The sequence below is a fragment of the Trachypithecus francoisi genome, unplaced genomic scaffold (assembly GCF_009764315.1).
Source record: "Trachypithecus francoisi isolate TF-2019V2 unplaced genomic scaffold, Tfra_2.0 Lachesis_group11, whole genome shotgun sequence".
Taxonomy (NCBI): domain Eukaryota; kingdom Metazoa; phylum Chordata; class Mammalia; order Primates; family Cercopithecidae; genus Trachypithecus; species Trachypithecus francoisi.
The window spans coordinates 21,885,203-21,900,265 of NW_022681456.1; the positions used below are offsets into that span (position 1 = coordinate 21,885,203).

At 51.1% G+C, this 15,063-nt stretch overlaps 1 protein-coding gene and 1 long non-coding RNA gene across 2 annotated transcripts in view; one reads left to right on the top strand and one right to left on the bottom strand.

The window, feature by feature from the left end:
• Positions 1-15,063, bottom strand: part of CUX2 (cut like homeobox 2) — a 137,917-nt gene that overhangs the window by 41,912 nt on the left and 80,942 nt on the right. Inside the window, exons 5-11 of the mRNA XM_033220603.1 lie at positions 13,443-13,566; positions 11,610-11,686; positions 10,494-10,560; positions 8,739-8,787; positions 3,019-3,123; positions 242-433; positions 98-156 (exon numbers count right to left, since the gene is read on the bottom strand). Of these exons, the coding sequence (XP_033076494.1) occupies positions 98-156; positions 242-433; positions 3,019-3,123; positions 8,739-8,787; positions 10,494-10,560; positions 11,610-11,686; positions 13,443-13,566 (673 nt within the window). The remainder of the gene's footprint in view (positions 1-97; positions 157-241; positions 434-3,018; positions 3,124-8,738; positions 8,788-10,493; positions 10,561-11,609; positions 11,687-13,442; positions 13,567-15,063) is intronic.
• Positions 1-15,063, top strand: part of LOC117089401 — a 30,235-nt gene that overhangs the window by 7,796 nt on the left and 7,376 nt on the right. The window lies entirely within an intron of this gene.

The following is a 15,063-nucleotide window of genomic DNA, read 5'->3' on the forward strand; positions in this document are numbered from 1 at the left end:
GGGGTTTAGTAGGAGGGAGGAAGATGATGAACTTTGCCAAGCGCTCCTGGCCAGGGAAGAGTGCTGGGGGTCTGTGGAGCCCCACCCCACATGGTACCTCAGCTCCGTTTTAATTTCTTCATAGTCAGACTGGGCCTGGAGCTTCTCTTCCAGCTTCTAGAAGAGCAAAGAAAGATGGTGAGGCTGGTCTGTGTGCTTCGGCCTGGGGCCACCTGCCCCCCGCCCCCTCCCCAGGACCCACTTCTATGGCCTCGGACTTGGCTGTGAGCTGCCGCTCCAGGTCAGCGATCTGGTTGGCGGATGCCTCCTCCAGTTCCTGCAGCGAGCTCTGGAGGTGCTGCACATCCTTCAGCAGACGCAGGATCTCCCTGTCCTTGGAGGCCAGCGCGGCCTCCAGCCGAGGGCCCGAGCACAGTGCGAAGTTCACCTTATCCTGCAGGCAAAGGGGTCTTTGAGGGGCTGAGAGGTGAGGGACTGGGGTCCACAGGTTTGGCCTCCCCACCCCTGAATCCCAAGCAGAATGTACATTTGTTGATTTGGATGATGGTATGGGGTGTGTTTGTGTTGAAAAATTCAAAGTGCTGTACACTTATGATTTGTGCCCTTTTCCTTATGTATTAAGTCACACTTTGATTAAAATATTTATTAAAAAAGAACAACCATGACAAAAAGAAGTAGTCAGCTGGGGTTGGGGATTGGGAGCTCGCGACAGAGGAATCAGCATAGGCAAGTTTGTTTCTCGCTCAGGTCTGGCTCCTACTCCAGGGGTATGTCCCCATTCTAGGCAACGAGGGACCCTCAGGATTAGACTTGACACCTTGGAGCCACGGGCCACGTTATGGGTGGCTCCTTCCTCTGCCTAATTTGCTGATAGCCCCCAAGACCTATGGCTTCTCCACATTTTAGGAAATGGCCCCTCTGTCCTGGATGAAGATGGAGAGGTTGCTGTTTGAGGAACCTGAAGTCAGGCTTAGTTACACATAAATCTAAGAAACACTTAAAAAAAAAAAACCAAACAAACAAAAAGCCCCAACCCAACCCCAGCTTTCTTCCATGGAGATAAATGCCAATTAAAACAGGAAGCGGATGCCATTAATACATTAAATTAATTAGCATCGAGTGCCACTGTTGTGCTCAGGAAAGCACACCCCCCAAACCAGCAAAGTTCCCTGGGGCTGATTAGCACAGGCATTTGCTGGGTTCCACGGGGGTTAATTAAGAACCATTGGCAAATTCCTCTATGAGGCATCCTCTTGGGCTCTCTCACTTTCCATCTCTCTCCACACAGCCTCTCTCTCCTGTGTTCACTCTGTCTGTGTTATGCCATCACCCAGGCACATGGACACACATACAATCTCCTGGGACACAGACACAGGCTGACACACAAGGACACACCTATAGCCACAGCATACACTAACACATGTACTTTCCCAAATATGCTGACACACACAAATACTCATGCATCAAAGAGAGACACTCACAAGGACACATCATCACACACAACAGACATGCACGTGCTCAAAGAAGCCACATGCTCTCCTGAGCAAAAACATCCCAGATATACCAAAGACACAGTAATAATTATAATAGTAGCATCAAATACTTAGTGAGCATATACAATGACCCAAGCACCATTTTAGGCACTTTACATGTAATCCATTTTTTTTTCAGAGACAGGATCTTGCTATGTTGCCCAGGCTGGACTCAAACTCATGGGCTCAAGAGATCCTCCTGCCTCAGCCTCCTAAGTGGCTGGGACTACAGGCATGTGCCACCATGCCTGACTCATGTAATCCTTTTAATAACCCTACAAAGTAGGTGTTACTTGTACAGATGAGGAAACTGAGGCACAGTCAGATTAAGAATACGGTCAGTTGCCCAAAGGTCACAAGTAGAGACATACATACACAGTAATACATTCACAGAGACTCATTGCAATATTCAAACGGAAAGAGAGATATAGACACCTGGGCCTGTATATGTGGGTGTCAGGTGAAGTGCAAATTATGCTCACAAGTTCAGGTTCATGGGTGGAGAGGGAAGTCACCCTGGAGCAGACCTGTTATTATGTAAGGAATCATGAATCTCACCCCTTGGTATGCAGAGATCTGGAAAGAAGGCAGACCAATTCATATAACGAACCCACGGCTTTCTGGGAGAGCCAGGATGGAGACTGCTAATATAGGACAGAAGGGTAGGCTGGGGTGGCCTTGATGAAAGTCTCATCAAGAAATGACACCAGGACCCCAAAGAGGTACAAACCAGGAGGAAAGAGAAAGATGAATTGATTAATTAGGCCTAACACAAGAACCTCAGGGTTGATCACCGAAGACTGGCTCTTCACAGCATGTGGCTGGGGTGGGAAATCCCCCTAGAATCACCTGGCATGATTTGGAAACCAATGGCTGAGTATGAATGTTAAATTTTATCTTGGTATGTGGCCCCACTGCAGTCCTGGTGATGATTGCCTATTGATATGTTGGCTGGCTCATACTCCTAAAAGTACCCAGTTTGGGGACTGAAAACCAGCAGGGGCATCACCATCCCTGGCATCCACCAAGCTGCTATGACCAGTGTTCAACAGCGACACCTGGTGGCATCCACAAATACTGCATGCTGCTGTATTGCCTCAAACTCACTCTCCCCCACGTCCTTGCTGGTGCATCTGGCAATCAGAATGATCTTTGGTCTGAGGAAGTTTCTGGCATTCTTGGACAACTAGGGGTAAGGGAGGCCTTCAAAGGAAGATATTGGAACTCCTGGTAATAAAGGGTATATGGAAACTTGGGCTTGAAAAGTAAAGAACTGTAGTTATATTTTTATCCTCAGCTGGTATAGCAGGTCATAGTGATTACACTCAGTGTATGCACAGAGACCCACACACATTCACACTCCCAGTTTCAAATGGATGCACGCAATCAACCACAAAGTGTCACCCACATGCTGAAACCCACAAACTCAGCCATTCCCAATCTTTCCCTCTGCCCTCCCTGCTCACTTCCCCGACCCCATCCTTACCCCACTGGGCCCCTGGGGAGAGCAGCAAGCCAGGCGGATGGAGCTGTTGACAGAGGCCAGCTGTTCCCGGAGACTTTCCACCTCCCGCTGGGCAGCCTCAGCTCGCTGGGGAGAAGGGGACAGTGTGGGCGAGAGGTGAGCATGGCCACCGCAGAGCCCACTCTGTACTTCCACCTTCTCCCTGCACCGTCTCAGGCAGGGTTGGGGAGGCAGACCTCCGAGGGCCTCTCAGGTCCTGCCCTCCTAGTCCCGGACCCTGTCCTGGAGCTATGAAGACCAGTCACAGAGCCCTGTCTGGGCTGGGGACAAGAAATAGCAGCCTCTGAGGTTACTCCTGAGCTGAAAGGACAGGAAGAAATGCCCCTCTGAGGTTCTGGGTTCTCATGGGGTGCGTGGGACCCCCAGGGAGTCAGAACATTCCTGCTCTACGAAGGCAGGGAGACAGAGGCTGTCTGGGTGGGACTGGCAGGTTTTCACACATTTCTAGATACTTCTGTCTGCCACATTAATTTCAGGCCTGGCTAGTCCGAATGCAAGAGCTGTCCCAACTCTCATGCCACCTGGTATGGACTGAGTTCCAGACACAGCATCTGCAGAGGTGCTTTCCCAGCCCACAGACTATTGCAGTCCCTGGGCAGGTCATTTCCTCTCCCTAGGTCTCAGTTTATTTTTATTTATTTATTTATTTTTTTGTGATGGAGTCTCACTCTGTCACTCAGGCTGGAGTGCAGTGGCACAATCTTGGCTCACTGCAGCCTCCCCCACCTGGGTTCACAAGATTTTCCTGCCTCAGCCTCCCAAGTAGCTGGGATTACAGGTGCGCACCACTATACCCAGCTATTTTTTGTATTTTTAGTAGAGACAGGGTTTCACCATGTTGGCCAGGCTGGTCTTGAACTCCTGACCTCATGTGATTCGCCTGCCTCAGCCTTCCAAAGTGCTGGGATTATAGAAGTGAGCCATCATGCCTGGCTCAGTTTCTCTTTTTGAAATGGGGGGCAATAAAAACATCTAACAAAAAGCGGTTTTGAGTGGTTAAAATCAGAATGCAACAGTTCACTAAACTGGGTCTATGGTAGATTTTTTTTTGTTTTTCTTTGAAACAGAGTCTTGCTCTGTCACCCAGGCTGGAGTGCAGTGGTGCGATAAGGGCTCACAGCAGCCTCCAACTCCCGGGTTCAATTAATCCTCCCATCTCAGGATCCTGAGTAACTGCAATTACACGTGAGTACCACTATGCCTGGTTAATTTTTGTAGTTTTAGTGGAGACAGGTTTTGCCATGTTGGCCAGGCTGGTCTTGAACTCCTGGGTTCAAGCAACCCACTTGCCTTGGTTTCCCAATGTGCTGGGATTACAGGCCTGAGCTACTGTGCCCAGCTGGTAGATTTCTTTCTTTCTTTCTTTCTTTCTTTTTTTAAAGACAGAGTGTTGCTTTGTTGCTTAGGCTGGAGTGCAGTGGCGCGATCTTGGCTCACTGCAACCTCCACCTCCTGGGTTCAAGCAATTCTCCTGCCTCAGCCTCCTGAGTAGCTGGGATTATAGGTGTGTGCCGCCAGGTTTGTCTAACTTTTGTATTTTTAGTAGAGATGGGGTTTTTCCATGTTGGCCAGGCCGGTCTCTAACTCCTGGGCTCAAGCAATCCATCCACCTCAGCCTGCCAAAAGTGCTGGGATTACAGGCATGAGCCACCACACCCAGCTGGTAGATCTCAACTCTTCAAAAATTTCTACCTGGAAGGAAGCACCCAAATGTTAATACCTTTAACCTTGTGGCTTTGGAGAGAAATCTGGGCTCACATCCTGACTTTGCAGCTTTCTGGTTATGTGATCTTAGGCAAGAGGATTCATCTCCCCAGCCTTAGTTTCCCTATTAATAAAATGGGGATTTAAAGGCAACTATCTCATAGGGTTGTTCTGCAAATGAAGTGGTTTGGCCAAATGCAATTTGGTAGATATCTTCGCTTGGTGCCTGGCACATATAAATGCATCAATAATTGGCTAACTTTGTTAACATCATGAGGGTATATTACTGGAGCCATTACTTAGAGAATTGAAAGAGCTGTGGCTGTATTTTTACCTTTGGCTGGTAATGCAGGTCATAGTGATTATGTTTAACTCTATACTGACCTTGACAATCAGGATGCTATGCCCAATGTATGCATACTGAGACCCACACACATTCATGTTCACATTTGAATTTATTATTTATTTATACGTATCTTGCCTTGTTCCAGAAATGGTTCAATTTTGTTTTAGGAAGAGTTTCCTGGTGTGTGGGACTGTAAAGGAAATATTTTTATCTTTCTGTATAGTTAGGGCTCTCTGAGCATATCTGATTGAAAGTTGAGATCTGGACTAAAGGACAAGCCTTGGAAATTCAACTCATGGCTGATCAGCTACTGAGAACCCCAGAGGTTTCCTTCCCTGGAGGTTTATGTGTTCAGACATCAAGGGTGGGTGAGACCCACACCATGGAGACAGACCCTGAACAGTAAAGCTGGGTTTTAAAGCAATTAGTTGGGGCTAGGCATGGTGGCTCATGCCTGTAATTCCAGCCTGGTGAGAGGATTGCTTGAGGCCATGAGTTTGAGACCAGCTTGGGCAACATAGCAAGACCCCATCTCGACGACAACAACAAGAAGAAAAAATCACGGGTGTGGTGGTGTGAACCTGTAGTCCTTGCTACTTGGGAGGATCCCCTGAGCCCAGGAGTTTGAGGCTGCAGTGAGCTATGATCTTGCCACAGCACTCCGGTCTGGGTGACAGAGCTGGACCCTGTCTCTTGGAAAAGAAAAACAAAAAAAGTTACTAGTCTTATCTCCCCATCAAGAGATGTGTTTCCATTCCAAAGGCTAAAAGCCAGGGTCCTTGTCTCTGTCCACATGACACTTGGGAGGTAGATTCTTTCCCTCCCTCTCTCAGAAGGTCCCTAGGTGACCACCTAGATTCAGAATTGGGGCAGTCCTCGCCTAGAGTACAAACTCAAGCACATGTGAGATGACAGCTGGTTCTCTTTTTCTCCCCCCAGGGGTAAGAATCGGGGCAAACTGGTGTGGTTATTATCCTGTAAGTGATGATATGGATCTGCTGTACCCCAGCATCCTCATTCAAATAGTATTAATAAATACAGAGATTAAAAACCTAATATAGTGACATTTATTTTCTTCTCCATACATCTCTATAATGTGTGGGTTTTAGTTTTGGACTTAGGAGAAACATTATGAGAAATGCTTCCTATGCTTCCTAGTCCAAGTACTATAAGATCGTTTATTTTATTATTTATTTATTTTTTTTTGAGATAGGGTCTTACTCTGTCATCCAGGCTGGAATGCAGTAGCATGATCATAGCTCATTGCAGCCTCCATCTCCCTAGGCTCAGGTGATCCTCCCACCTCAGCCTCCTGAGTGGCTGGGACTACAGGCGTACATCACTATGCCTGGCTAATTTTTAAATTTTTTTAGATATGGGGTCTCCCTATGTTTCCCAGGCTGGTCTCAAACTCCTGGGCTCAAGTGATCATCCCACCTCGGCCTCCCAAAGTGTTGGGATTAAAGGCATGAGCCATTGTGCGCAGCCTTGCCCATTCTTATAAAGTTTTATTGGAATACAGCCATGCTCATTCACTTACATATTGTCTATACTTTCATGCTATAATGGCAAAGTTGAAAATCTGTGTCAGAGACTGTATGGATTGCACAGCTGAAAATATTCACTCTCTTTACAGAAAGTTTGCCCTCCCCTGGGTTAGACGATAGAGCACTCTGCCGAGGAACACCACGCAGCTGTAAAACAGAGGAGGAGCTGCTTTTTATACTGATATGGAAGGAGCTCAAAGATACAGACAGGGAAAAAGTAAGGTTCACAATGGTATACATAGTATATTATTATTTTGTTTTTAAAAGGGTGGCTGGGCACAGTGGCTCACACCTCTAATCCCAGTGCTTTGGGAGGCCCAGGAGGGTGGACTGCTTGAGCTCAAGAGTTTGAGATCAGCCTGCACAACATGGCAAAACCGCATCTCTATGAAACATATAAAAATTAGCCGGGTGTGGTGGTGCATACCTGTAGTCCCAGCTACTTGGGGGGGCTGAGGCAGGAGGATTGCTTGGGCCCCAGAGGTTGAGGCTGCTGTGAGCTGTGATCGCAGCAATGCTCTCTAGCCTGGATGACAAAGTGATACCCTGTCTCAACAAAAAGGGGGCACTGGTTAAAATAGATATATTCTGGGCAACACGGTAAACCCTCGTCTCTACAAAAAAATACAAAAAATTAGTATGGCATGGTGGCGCAAGCCTCTGTTCCCAGATAACTGGCTACCTGGGAGGCTGAGGTGGGAGGATCACCTGAGCCGGGGAGGTCAAGGCTACAGTGAGCCGTGATTGTGCCACTGCACTCCAGCCTGGGCGACAGAGTATGACCCTGTCCCCCTTGCCCCCCCCAAAAGATATACTCATGGGCTTGTGAATGGATTGACCATCTCTGGAAGGAGAACCCAGGGGCTGGTAAGAGAGGCTGCTGCAGGGGAGAACTGGGAGGAGAGCTGGACTTTCCAAGACAGGCCCTTGTGCAGCTTCTTGAGTTCTGAACTACATGAATGCATTACCTATTCAAAAATCACATGAAAAAGGCTATGTAGCCTGTGCAAAATGGGGCTCACTTAATGGTCATTTCAGAAAAATATGCTGGACCTAAGCCCAGGGAAGCCACTGCGGTCACCACCACCACTGTGACCTGGCCCTGTCTTTGGCCTTCCTGACCCTCCTAGGGGACACTGCTTCTATAGGGGTAGGGGCTCATAGAGTCTCAGCACTTCCAGCCCAGGCCTGCACCTTCTGGTGGCTTCCCAGGGACATAGAATCAACCCTTTTATCCAAGTCTCCTCTGCAGGAGGGAGCGCCCCCACCCTGTGCCCATAGAGCCACACCTCAGGCCTCTGCCCCTGCTGAGCCTTCTACCTGGCTGCCCTCCCTCAGGGAACAGCATGAGGATTCTGAAACCCAGCTGCAAAGTGTCTTCCAAGAGGCCCCTCTTAACTGCCCCTGGGGAAAGTGACCTCTCTCCCTGAGGGCCCGCAGGCCTCGGGGCAGGTGGGTATCTTCTCCCACCCCACAGACAGGAAGATGGGCCTAGGGACAGAGGGCTCGAGGCCCTGCTGGCCTCTCCTGGCCATGTCTCTGGCTGGTGGCGCTGCAGGGAACTGGGGGACAGATGTGGTGGACACGCAAGACTCTGGGCTAGAACCCCCTGGCTGTGGTCACCCTTCTTTTAAAGTCCTGCTTGACTCTGCCCACCAGATGGCAGCACCTCTGAGCTGGAGGAAGGCAGGATGCAGGAGCCTCACTTAGAATCCGTGCCTAGATACGCTGTCATTCATTCTTTGGGCCTTAGCTCCACATCCTTTCCTCTCGGATGTCTTCCTGGACTCCTGCAGTCTGGGTCAGGGGCCCCTTCCTGCCCGTTGCTGCTTGGAGCACTCTATTTCCAAGTGTGTCTGTCTGCATTCCCTACCCCAACCCCCACCCGGGGCCCACCCTGGGAGCTCGGAGAGGGCAGGGCCTGGGGCCCAGACTCCTCCTGGCTCCCTCACTTGGCATGCACAGGACCCACAGTTGAATAAATATTGACGAAGCTCCGTCCCTTCCTCCTCGTCTGGCCCGAGACCCCCACCCCAGGCAGAGGGAACCTTTGGCACCCACGGGCGGGAACTGCACCTCCTCACCTGATTAGCTTTCTCCAGGTTGGTCATGATCAGGCCGACTTCATCTGCCCTGAGACACAAAGATGAGGCCCTGAGGAAGGGCTTCCAGCGGGCTCCAGGCCTCCGCCCCTCCTGACACCCCCAGCCCCTGCCTGAGCCCAGGGGAGGGCTAAAGGCACTCCCTTCCAGCCTTGCTACAGGAGAGAAATCGGGCTGGGGAGAAAAGAGCCTAGGCTGTGAGGAAAAGGGAGTAGGGCGTCAGCACTGCACCTCTTCCAGGCAGTCTGGCCTCCCCTCTCCCCCAGGGGCCCTCTCTGAACTCCAGCTCCAGGCCTGTGTCCCGGTGGTGCCTGGAATGCCCTTCTTCAAGAAAACTGCCCCCGGCTTTAAAACCCTGATCACAGTGTTCTCCTGGGAGGCCGCCCTGCACTGTCCCCAGTGGTCACTTGTTTACTGCGCTGCCCAGCCCCCTCCAGACTGCCAGCATGGAGGGGCTTGGGAGAGGTGTCCCTTCTGTTAGCAGGGGATGGGAGACGCGGGGGGCATGTGGGGAGCACTTGGTGACTCAAGGCTACACACGTGCTTCATGCATGCTTAGGGCCTTCCTTGGCTCAAGCTGTTCCTGCTGCCTGGAGCACCCTTTCCTGCTTTCTTCACATGGCCTTCTCTTCATTCTGAAAGCCACCTCCTCCAGGGAGTTCTCCCTGACTACCCTGGATAAAGGACCCACTCCTTCTTGTCATTCTCTTTTCCTGTCCCCAGTTCTTCCCTTTGTAGCATTTGCCATGTGCCAAGAACAGTGCTGGGCATACAGAAAGTGCTCAATATGTGTGAATGAACAAATGTATCACTGCACATCAGTTTTTGTCTCCTCTCCTTGACTGAGGACAGGGTCATGTTCTCATGTTTCCTCCAAGGACGCAGAGCAGCACTGGATAAACAGTAGGTGCTCAATAAGTGTTTGCAGAAGGAATGATTTCTTAAAGCCTAAATAAACGCTTGAGTCCAGAGTAATTTAGGTGAATGCCTCTCAGCCCTGAGGATTGGAGTGTGGAGCTGGGGAGCGGGGACAGTCCCAGGGGGCCAGGGCAAAGGGGCAGGCCCCCACCAAGCAGCCCCTTGCTCAGCCCAGGTCCCAGAACATTATTTATGGCTGTGGTGTGCAAGTGGCATAGCAAATGACAGCAGTGTGCCTTTGGGGGTGAGGAGCAGAGGTGCTTAATGAAATGGGGGCCTCCAGCAGAGAGTCAGAGGAAGGAGAAGAGTCAGAAAGAGGAGGCATGTCTGAAAGGTCAGAAGGAAGAGGCATGTCTGGAGGGACAGAGGGAGGATGTAAGTCCTGGAGGATCAGAAGGAGGAGGCAAGTACTGGAGGGCCAGAAGGTGGAGGCGTGTCTGGGATGCTCAGAGGGAGGAGGCGTGTCTGGGAGGGTCAGAGGGAGAAGGCCTGTCTGGGAGGGCCAGAGGGTGGAGGCGTGTCTGAGAAGGTCAGAGGGAGGAGGCAAGTACTGGAGGGTCAGAGGGAGGAGGCCTGTCTGGGAGGGCCAGAGGGTGGAGGAAGTACTGGAGGGTCAGAGGGAGGAGGCATGTCTGGAAGGGTCAGAGGGAGAAGGCCTGTCTGGGAAAGTCAGAGGGAGGCGGCACGTCTGGGAGGGTCAGAGGGAGGAGGCAAGTACTGGAGGGTCAGAGAGTGGAGGCAAGTACTGGAGGGTCCGAAGGAGGAGGCCTGACTGGGAGGGTCCGAGGGAGGAGGTACACCTCAGCAGGGCTCACTTACTTGGATGCCGCCTCCTCGTCGTATTTCCGCCGCAACTCTAGCAGCTCTGCTTGCGTAGCCTTTAGCGCTGGGAGAAAGCAGAGGCAGGGTAAGGCCCCACCTCCAAGTGGGAAGGGGCTGGGTCTCCCGGGGAGGTGGAGCCCACTCCCTCTGCAAAGCCCAGCAGGCAGAATGAGAGCTCGGGTAGTGAGGGAGACCTTTCTCTCAGTCAGACTTGGTGACAGGCAATGAGTTTCCTGCCCCTAGAGGGGCTCAGGCTGGTGAGAAGGACGTGCCGTGGCTGGGGTGGGCAGTGCAGGGCGGATGAGGTACTCTCCATGGGCCTAGAAGCTCAGGGGACCCAGGCCAGGGTTGAGGGGTGGAGGCGTGGTGCTGTCTGCCCCATGACCTGGGGTATAAGCCCCCCAACATCCTTAAATCACTTCAGGACCTGGGCAGGGCCGTCCATCCATGTGCTCAACCACCCTGCGGTTCCAACCTGGCAGGCCGGAGGACAGGGAAGATCCACACAATGAACAGATTCATATGTTACAATCAATGAGTGTTTTTGATACAACTCCAGATTTCTAATTTCTCTGGGCAAATGGAAGGGCCTGGCCACAGGGGACCATATGGCAGTGCCCGGCTGGTGCTAAGCAGTGGCTGTCTCTTTAGATGAGGCCTCATTCCTCCAGTTTGCCCCAGACCTCACCCCTCCCCAACGCCTCCCCTAAGTCAGCGGCTTGGCAGTGTTTTGGCCCCTGCAGGGGTTGTATTAAATTAATTAATTAATTAGAGACAGGGTCTTGCCATGTTGCCCAGGCCGGTCTCGAACTCTGGGGCTCAAGCAGTCTTCCCACTTCAGCCTCCCAAAGTGCTGGGATTACAAGTGTGAGCCACCACGCTTGGCCACCACCTGAATTAACTCTGTCTCAAATCCTCTTTCCACAGCAATGTAGCCTCTGGGACATAGAGGCTTGGACCCCCACTGGGTAAGATTATTCTTCCCAAACTCCCATTTTGCCCTCTTGATTCTAAAACACCTGGATGTGGCAGACCCCAAGCCTTGACCCCTCGTTGACAGCATTACCGTCCCCTCCCAGTCCTCTCTCTGGGCCACATGGTGCCGACACATACCTGAATGTAGGACTTTGATTTTCTCCTCTGCCTCCCCCAGTCTGGCCGCCAAAGTGATCTGTACTTCTTGAAGGCCCCTGCGAAGAGACGGGGCCTGCTTGTGCTGGCTGTAGGGACAGGCCTTGCCTGGGGCCCCCGAGTCAAGCCCCATCTTGCTTCCTACCCCTTGCCCACTCCCTGTAACCTGCACCTCTGTCTTTCTGCAAGTCCTTAGACACAACATTCAGGCACCTGGCTGTCCTGCTGCTCCACTGCCTATGTGGGCCCTGTCATGGTTGCCCCTGTTAGTTTCTGCCAGGATTTTTAGGGGCAAAAATTTACAGTAGCAAGCAACCTCTCCAGTCCTCAGTTTCCTTATTTTTAAAATGGGGTTTCTGATAGGGTCTGCCTCAGGGGGTGCTGTGAAGCATGCTCATTGGTGTGCCCAGCCCCCAGTAGTTCCTCAATATTGTGAATTACTGATACGGTCCTGGGGGAGTGACATTTCCTCTGTTTTCTTTTTTTTTGAGATGGAGTCTCCCTCTGTCACCCAGGCTGGAGTGCAGTGACCCGATCTCGGCTCACTGCAACCTCCGCCTCTCAGGTTCGAGGAATTCTCCCACCTAAGCCTCCTGAGTACCTGAGATTGCAGGCATGCACCACCACACACAGCTTAATTTTTGTAATTTTAGTAGAGATAGGGTTTCACCACGTTGGTCAGGCTGGTCTCAAACTGCCGACCTCAAGTGATCCGCCTACTTCAGCCTCCCAAAGTGCTGGGATTACAGGCATGAGCCACCGCGCCCGGCCCATTTTCTTTTTTTTAAAGATAGGGTCTTGTTCTGTTGCCCAGGCTGGAGTGCAGTGGCGCAATCATAGCTCACTACAGCCTCAACCACCTGGGCTCAAGTGATCCTCTGCTCTGCCTCCGCCTTACATGTAGCTGGGACTACAGGTGCATGCCACCATGCTTGGCTAATTAAAAAAAAAATATATATATATATAAATTTTTTTGTGTGGCTGGGCACAGGGACTCACACCTGTAATCCCAACACTTTGGGAGGCCAAGGCGGGAGGATCTCTTGAGGTCAGGATTTTGAGACTATCCTGGCCAACATGGTGAAATCCTGTCTCTGCTAAAAATACAAAAATTAGCCAGGTGTGGTAGTGCACACCTGTAATCCCAGCTACTCGGGAGGCTGAGGCAGGAGAATTGCTTAAACCCGGAAGGCGGAGGTTGCAGTGAACCAAGATTGCACCCTGCACTCCAGCTCTGTAGCCCAGGCTGGTCTTGAACTCTTGGCCTCAAGCAATCCTCCTACCTTGGCTTCCCAAAGTGCTGGGATTACAGACTGCAGTGGGCTGTAATTGTGCCATTGCACTCCAGCCTGAGTGACAGAGCAAGATCCCGCCTCTAAAACATTCTAATTATTGTAAAATAAAATTTAAAAATATTGCAGCACCAACTCCTGCTCTACCATTTTGTACCTGGCAGTTCCCATAACTGTATAAGCTAAGTCCTAGAAGTACATGTCTTAATCATTAAAAAAATCCAACCAGTTCTGTTTCTCTAGAGAATGCTGAGGAATGGACCACCCTTAGCCCCATTTACCAGGGGGGGAAATTGAGGCTCAGAGGATGATGTGACTTGCCCAGGGCTGGCCACTGAGTTCCTGCAGTGGAGCTTGAACCCAGACCCGGCTGGAGTCCAAAGCCTTTGGCCCTTCCTCATCTTGGTCTCCAGCCTGCATCTGGATTCTGGTAGGAGACTTTCCCTGCCCATGACCCAGCCAGGTGGGGCAGCAGGAGCCCTGCCCGTTCCTTCCTCCCTCCCACTCACCCTCCCTTCCTCACTTTTGTTTTTCCGCCTCATTTCTCTGCAGCAAGGTTTCTGTCAGGAGGGCTTTCCCGGGAATGCCTGGGAGGCGGCTTTCCTCGGTCAGCGTGGGCCCGGCAGGCGACGTCCCCTCTCTCTGCTCTGCAGGGAGAAAAAGAGGGAAAACCCCCATTGCCAAGAGAGCAACATGACAGCCAGAGCAGCTTTCTGTAAACTGGATCGATCACCGATTGCGATCAATTTCCCAAACTCGGGCCTTGGAGAGAGTGCAGCTGTGGGGCCCTGCGGGCCCCATGTCCGCAGCACACAGGTCATTTCCACTGTGACACCAGTGTCAATACACGCAGAGCTTCTTTTGCCTGCTCATACCTCTGGGGTCTGCTTTATTATACTTTTAAAATTGTGGTAAAATATACGTCACATAAAACTCACTTTTTTTTTTTTTTTGAGACGGAGTCTCACTCTGTTGCCCAGGCTGGACTGCAAGTGCAGTGGCACGATCTCAGCTCACTGCAACCTCTGCCTCCTGGGTTCAAGCAATTCTCATGCCTCAGTCTCCCGAGTACCTGGATTATACATGCCCGCCACCATGCTCGGCTAAGTTTGGTATGTTTAGCAGAGATGGGGTTTTACCATGTTGTTCAGGCTGGTCTTGACCTCCTGACCTCAAGTGATCTGCCCATCTTGGCCTCCCAAAGTGCTGGGATTACAGGTGTGAGCCAACGCGCCCGGCCAAAATTCACTGTTTTAAGCACCATTTTACAGTGACATTTAGTATATTCACAATTTTGTGAAGCCATCACCACTAGTTCCAGAACACTGTCACTGCCCCAAAAGGAAACCCCTCGTACCCATTAAACAACTCAACCAATCTCCTTTCTGTCTCTACGGATTTGCCTGTTTTGACATTTCACACCAACAGAATCATACATTATGTGGCCTTTCCTGTCTGGCACCTTCCACTCAGTACTATGTTTTCTTTTCATTTATCTATTTTTTGAGATGGAGTCTTGCTCTGTCGCCCAGGCTGGAGTGCAGTGGTGCGATCTTGGCTCACTGCAACCCCCGCCTCCCAGTTTCAGGCAATTCTCCTGCCTAAGCCTCCCAAGTAGCTGGGATTACAGGTGTGAGCCACCACACCAGGCGAATTTTTGTATTTTTAGTAGAGACGGGGTTTCACCATGTTGGTCAGGCTGGTCTTGAACTTCTGACTTTGTGATCCACCTGCCTCGGCCTCCCAAAGTGCTGGGATTACAGGCATGAGCCACCGCACCTGGCCAGCACCATGTTTTCAAAGTTCATCCATGTTATAGCATGGATCAGTGCTTCCTTCCTTTTCATGGCCGAGTAATATTCCGCTCTATGGATTATTTTGTTTGTCCATTCAGCTGTTGAAAGCCACTTGAGGTGTTTCTGCTTTTGCTGTTATAAGTAACACTGCCATGTACATTTGTGTACACTGTTTTGAGCCCGTGTTTTCAGTTCTCTGGGGTCCACACCTAGCTGTGGTGCTTCCGGGTCATGTGGTGAGCCTGTGTTTTACTTAGCGAAGGACTGCCAGACTATTTTCCCCTCCCTACTGTGGAGGGCGCACATGTGGATGCTCAGCCATCACTGGCCTCACTTGCATCACGTCCG